Genomic DNA, 6,158 nt, shown 5'->3' with positions numbered 1-6,158 from the left:
CGATCGCTGAAGTGGCTAATGGCAGGCAGACGGGACTCTGTGGCGATCGCGTTCGGTGCCGCGTTCGCGTCCCGAGCCGCGCCGCTGCGGGCGGGGAAATCGGCAGCCTGTGTGCCTGACCTGCTGCGGACACAGCGGGTCTAAGGAGCGGGTGCGGTGCCCCACGATGGGCGGCCAACTGCAGCGGTCGGATTAATAAATCACCATTAATTGATATTTAAACAAGTTTAATAACAAAATCAGACTCACGAAACCAAGGTTCCAGCGGAGTAGCCAGCGGAAACAGGAGAGCGCGGAAGGGGCGCGCAGCACAATATATCAGTAAACATACGCCTGAGGGCAGCCCGCCCCCAAGGGGAGGGCTTATCCCTACATTAGATGTAAAATTTAGGAAAGTTGGAAGTGTGAGGGATTAGAGATTTAGCTCAGGGGTAGACTCTGGTTTTCATTCCCAGAAACAAAAAGGGGGGGGGAGGAAGGGGGGAGAAAGGGGACGAGGGACGGAGGGAGGAAAGGAGGAAAGATTGACTGGTCAGAAGTGTCACACCATGTGAAAAGGATCTTTGTCATTTGTGAGGGAATGGACTCAGTGGAGAGGATTCCCAGCGGATCCATCTCAGAAGTGGAAGAGAAAGTGGCTTGGCAGCCAGGTGTGACATCATGGCTGAAGAGGGAGGAGAATGAGTGGGCTGACGGCAGGACTGCTCTCCTGTGAGCTGCATGTCTAGATTTAGTCCTCAGGATGGCTACCTGGGCCTCTCCAGTTAGCGGCAGGGATGGATCATTCCAGTTGCTGCTCACTTGTTGAGGAGGAGTTTTCCCGCTCAGCTGCCCTCCCTCGCTGGGAGGTGACGGCTGTGGCTTAGGAATGGTACCTGTTTCTCAGTGGGATGAAATCTCCATTTCTTTCACATTAGGCCCTGGATGGGGATTTCTCTGAAGACAACCGCAACAAGTGCCGTATTGCTACCACCCCCTTGATTGAAGCTGTGGAGAACCTGACAGCATTTGCATCAAACCCGGAGTTTGTCAGCGTTCCCGCCCAGATCAGCTCTGAGGTAGGGGAGTCTGCAGCAGTCGTCACCTTAGAGTCCTTGGCTAATTCCCTGCCAAGCAGAATGAGCAGGGAGAGTTAAAGCTCCAAAAGGCCTCCTGTCAGTGCCCCGTGGGCTAACAATGTAGTAAGCCCAGTATTTTGCCGTACTAAGTAGTGTGTTATGTACACAGTACATTGCTACACTACGTTACTATGGGTGGTGCTTGATGCACGGTTACTAAGCTCAGTGAATGTCTGTCTTTTAAGAAATAATAGCTTGATATTGAGAGTGAGCTCTGTGTCTGAGATGGTGGCTGATTCCTTCATGAAGTGTGTCATACTCAAAAGTTTTTACTTAAGAAAAGAAATCTGTATTATTTAAGGATCAAGCCTGGGCCCACGGTGCCCCAATAGAGATCCTTTCTATTAGCTAGCTTCCCTCCACAGGGTAGACGTTCTGGTATAAAGAATAAGGCTTCCTAGGGCCCAACTCACTGGCCTCTGCACACTCACCTTTCACTTCTCTGTTGGTTGATCTCAGGGCTCCCAGGCACAGGAACCAATCTTGGTCTCGGCCAAGACCATGCTGGAAAGCTCATCGTACCTCATCCGCACCGCACGCTCTCTGGCCATCAATCCCAAAGATCCACCCACCTGGTCTGTGCTGGCTGGACATTCGCACACGGTGTCGGACTCCATTAAGAGCCTCATCACCTCCATCAGGTCAGTTTCTCATGGAGAGAGGAGCTCCCCAGCCTGCCTCTGAGTAGAGCAGGAGGGGACTGTGCCCATCAGGTAACGCTGGTCATTATTGTCATGGCTCCTCTTGGCTAACAACTTCACACAAGCTAGAGTCCCCTGGGAAGAAGGAATTCAGCTGAGGAGTTGTCTCCATCATAAGGCCCATGGGTGTCTGTGGCATTTTCTTTATTGATGATTGATGTTAGAGAGCCTAGCCCACTGCGGCTGTGCCATTCCTGGGCAAATGGCTCCGGGATGTCTAAGAAAGGGAGATGAGCAAGCCAGGGAGCAGCGTTGTCCCATAGTCTCTGCTTCAGTGCATGCCTTTAAGTTCCTGTATTGAGCTTCTGCCCTGGCTTTCCCTTAAAGGTGAAGTAAGTTTTCTTCCCTCCCCAGGAGGTTTATCACGGTAACAGAAAAGCAAACGAGAAAGGTGCAGTCCTCTCTCTCATCTCTGAGACCCATGGTAGTGCTGGCCACAATAACAGCACATCTAAGTCCCTATTAAAACCAGACATTATTCTGGATATTTTCCCTACGTTACCTTTTCTGATCATCACATTTTACCGCACATCTTATCATTGTTTCCATTTTAACTACTCTGAAGTTTGGGCAAGAGAACTTCAGGAATGTTCTCATGGTCAACCAAGGCTCCAGTCCTAGCCTTCTCACCATCACACTGAATTATCAGCTCATAGGGGCTTGGAGAGCTCTACTGTTCAAGTTCTCTCAATCTAATAATAAAAGAAAAGGAATATTCTATAGCACCAACTCTGGGTATCCTGACCTTCTTAGTAATACCCAAAGGCTGAGAAAATGACATTTCTCATGTTAGCCAAAATTAACATCCTATAACATGGAATGTGTTTGTTTTCTCTGTTACACTATTTTGCTTCTTAATTGCTTCTGAAGCTCAAGGCCATAATTGAACTTTCTCTTAATGTATTACGGCGAGGGAAACTCCTGCCTGCTTGAACTCTTACTGCAGCCCTTGAGTTTATAAGTAGTGTGTAACGTAGAATGCCTCGTGTGTTTGCACTATAAGTGGTACTGTACTTTATTTTCAGTGGCTGGAGCGATGACTCAGTGGAAAGATGCTTGCCGCAGAAGCAGGAGGGCCTGAGTTGGAGTACCTAGCTCCGCATAAAAAACAGGCTGTGTGCTTGTATTCCTGAACTGTGGGAGACAAATGCATGAGGATTGATGGGGATCGCTGCCTGCCACACTGGCCCCAGGTTCAGAGAGAGACCCTGTCTTAAGGAACTAACACAGAAAGTGCTCAAGTCTGACACTTGACTTCCTCTTACAGTCTCCATGTGCTGATGTTTGCAAGCGCGTGCACACATATAGACACATACAACACACATACACACACATACCACATAGATACGTATATACACACACGCACGCGCACTTTTTTTACTTTAATGTTTAAAGTGAAGGAAGCGCCCAAGTGCCAGTTGTTTCCTTTGTAATTGCCTATCATTAGCCTGAGAGGAAGGGCAAGATTCCATTCCTCCTGCTAGAAACAGAGCTCTGTCAGGGACGAGTGTTAATGGAGAAATGCATGGGCTCTGTACCAGGCTTTGCTGAGCAATCCTCAGAGACGCACTGCTTAGTGAAGGTGATCATGCAGAAAGGGGACAGGGGCTCCTGGCCCATGCGTGCAGGGGCTATGTGACATGTTTTAAGCCCTACAAACTCTTGTTTGCTTTATCCTGTCTGTTTCAGGGACAAAGCCCCTGGGCAGAGGGAATGCGACTACTCCATCGATGGCATCAACCGGTGCATCAGGGACATTGAGCAGGCCTCGCTGGCGGCAGTCAGCCAGAGCCTGGCCACGAGGGACGACATCTCTGTGGAGGTAGGCTAGGGCTCTGTCATCTACCTTAGGAGCTCCGCTGGAGTGTGATGATGGACAGCCTGCCCCTGGGGATGTCGGGAGGAAGTAGGGCAAGTGCTCAGAAGGCAAAGAGGGCATGGGAAAGAGCATGCCAACTGAAGAAGAATGTTCAGTGAGGCTGAAGCTTGCAGGAAAAGGATCAGTGCTGGGTAATTCTGTGTCTTAAGGTCGACCGCTGTGTTCAATTGCACGCACCAGTGGAGCAGGCCGAGGCATGCAAAACTTGAACACTTCTCTCTGGCCACATTTTGTCTTTGCACTTTTTTTTAACAAGTTTGGTACTAAACTTTAGTGCTTTTGATCCATTCAGAGATAAAGAATTGTGCCCTGAGGTATTCTTTATCTCATATGTATGTGTTTGGGGGTGTCTTAGCGTCTTAGCATCCTATAATTTGGGGTCACTCTATCTTTTCACTCTGAGTGTTGTACATATGTATGCACATTTGTATGGGAATTCTCACCCATGTGGAACTGGAGACCTCAATTGCCCCTCTATTTTTTTTTTTTTTTTTTTTTTTTTTTTGAGACAGGGCCTCTCTAGAACCTGGAGCTCACCTTCAGCTAGGCTGACCAGCCAGGGAGCCCTCAGGATCCACCTGCCTCCACCTTATCTCCCTCCCTGCACTTGGGCTGTGGACACTTGGGTCTTCATTCTTGTAAAGCATCCACTTTATCCCCGAGCGTCTCCCCAGCCTTAACTTTATTGGTTCTTGGTGGTCTCTCTTGAGTTGCTTGTTACCCATGAAAAGTTCACAATCCATGTTTATTTCTCTACTAAGAGCACAGTATTCATTATTCAGAAGACATTTGGTTTATATAAATGGTGTGATCACCTTGATGCCGTAGAATTTAGGCATAAAAAGCTTTTCCTGTTCTCCGAGCAGTGGACCTAGAGCTAAGCATTCCTAATCTTCATTAATAGAGCTATCTGTATTAATAAAACTACTTAATAAAGCTACTTCGGCTTCACACACACGCACGCACACACAAACACAGACACAATTCCAGGAAATGAGGAGCAGGACTAAGCACTGTAACCATATGAACCACCGGAATCACTGTTTTAAGCCTGTTCCTGAAGGTGGACATACAGTGAACAGCCAGGAAGGGTGTGTGTTGATGACCTGTCATCAGACCGCCTCCTTTAAGTAGCCCCCATATCCAGAAGCCAAGATGAAGCCAGGACTGGTGGTGCACACCTTTTTTTTTTTTTTTAAGATTTATTTATTTATTATGTATACAGTATTCTTGGTATTCTGTCTGCATGTATGCCTGCAGGCCAGAAGAGGGCACCAGATCTCATTACAGATGGTTGTGAGCCAGAATGCGGTTGCTGGGAATTGAACTCAGGACTTCTGGAAGAGCAGGCAGTGCTCTTAACCTCTGAGCCATCTCTCCAGCCCCTGGTGGTGCACACCTTTTAATCCCAGCACTCAACAGGCAGAAGCAGTTGGATCTCTATGAGTTCAAGGACAGCCAGGGCTAGCTACTTAGACACTGCCCCCAAAAATCCATGACCACCACCCCAAAATTGCCCCCTCTCTCCATCCCTTCTAAACTATATCCTCTGCCCTCCCCGTAAGAAGAAAATGTACCCCCTTTACATCCAAGGCCTTCACTGTACAATAGTGAATTTAACAAACTATCATAGAACACCAAAGGGATTCTCTGGCATTCTTGTCCATAATCACATTAAGCGTGTGAGGATAATCAATAATTAGCTAAATAAGACCTTTGGACTCTAGGGAGGCTTCTCGCTGCCTGCCCCATCTCTCTGGCTCTTTTCCAGTTTGCTTTCAAGCTTGCCTGTTAAGCCTTTCTTTCCCAGAGTGAACTTTGCCCAAAGCCGTCCTGTTCAAGTACATCATGGCTCTGTGGCAGAGTAACAAATGCAGGAAGGATATTGTCACTTTATTAGATGACATATAGGTGGTACGTCTCTAAGATGCCCAATGCCATTATCTGTTAACCCTGAACCTCTCCAGTACAGGTCCTAATGTGATTTTGAGAAACAGGTGGGATTTTTCCTGCTTCCAGTTAATCTCCAGCTTTGAATCCTTCATTCCTCCCCCCCCTCCACCCCCACCCTCCCAGCAGAGTCTGGCTTTCCTTCCCTGTCTCTCAAGAGCCTGAACTCATTTCTTTGGAGCAGACAGGTTAAACCATATCAGGCCTGATAAGTAATCCCTCAAGAGTATCATTTGTAATATTTGCCTACAAGTCACCAAGGACAGTGAGCAGAATCTGACAGGCTCTGCTTGTAGCCCACCTGGTGTCTTCAGGAGGCACCCTCGGAGTCACCGTCAGAGGTCAAATCACGTGTTCACATCGTCCTTAACCTCCTCTTTAACTTCTGAGAGCACGAAGTCCTGGATCCTCCCTTGGTCCCCAATGAGCTGTCTCCATTTGGACCAAGTTGTCTCTCCTTCTTGAAAACTATAACTATTCCCTATTCCCAGTAATCAAGCTATATAACCT

At 47.9% G+C, this 6,158-nt stretch overlaps 1 protein-coding gene across 4 annotated transcripts in view; it reads left to right on the top strand.

Moving 5' to 3' along the window:
• Tln2 (talin 2) overlaps positions 1-6,158 on the top strand; it is a 428,435-nt gene that overhangs the window by 345,829 nt on the left and 76,448 nt on the right. For all 4 annotated transcript variants that reach the window (XM_050125928.1, XM_050125904.1, XM_050125914.1 and 1 more), the window contains 3 exons: positions 918-1,058; positions 1,578-1,759; positions 3,509-3,641. In XM_050125928.1, the coding sequence (XP_049981885.1) occupies positions 918-1,058; positions 1,578-1,759; positions 3,509-3,641 (456 nt within the window). The remainder of the gene's footprint in view (positions 1-917; positions 1,059-1,577; positions 1,760-3,508; positions 3,642-6,158) is intronic.

This window comes from Alexandromys fortis, unplaced genomic scaffold, assembly GCF_014885135.2.
Source record: "Alexandromys fortis isolate MF-2015 unplaced genomic scaffold, M_Fortis_MF-2015_v1.1 scaffold_22, whole genome shotgun sequence".
NCBI classification, from domain to species: Eukaryota; Metazoa; Chordata; class Mammalia; order Rodentia; family Cricetidae; genus Alexandromys; species Alexandromys fortis.
This window is presented reverse-complemented; position numbering and strand designations above follow the sequence as displayed.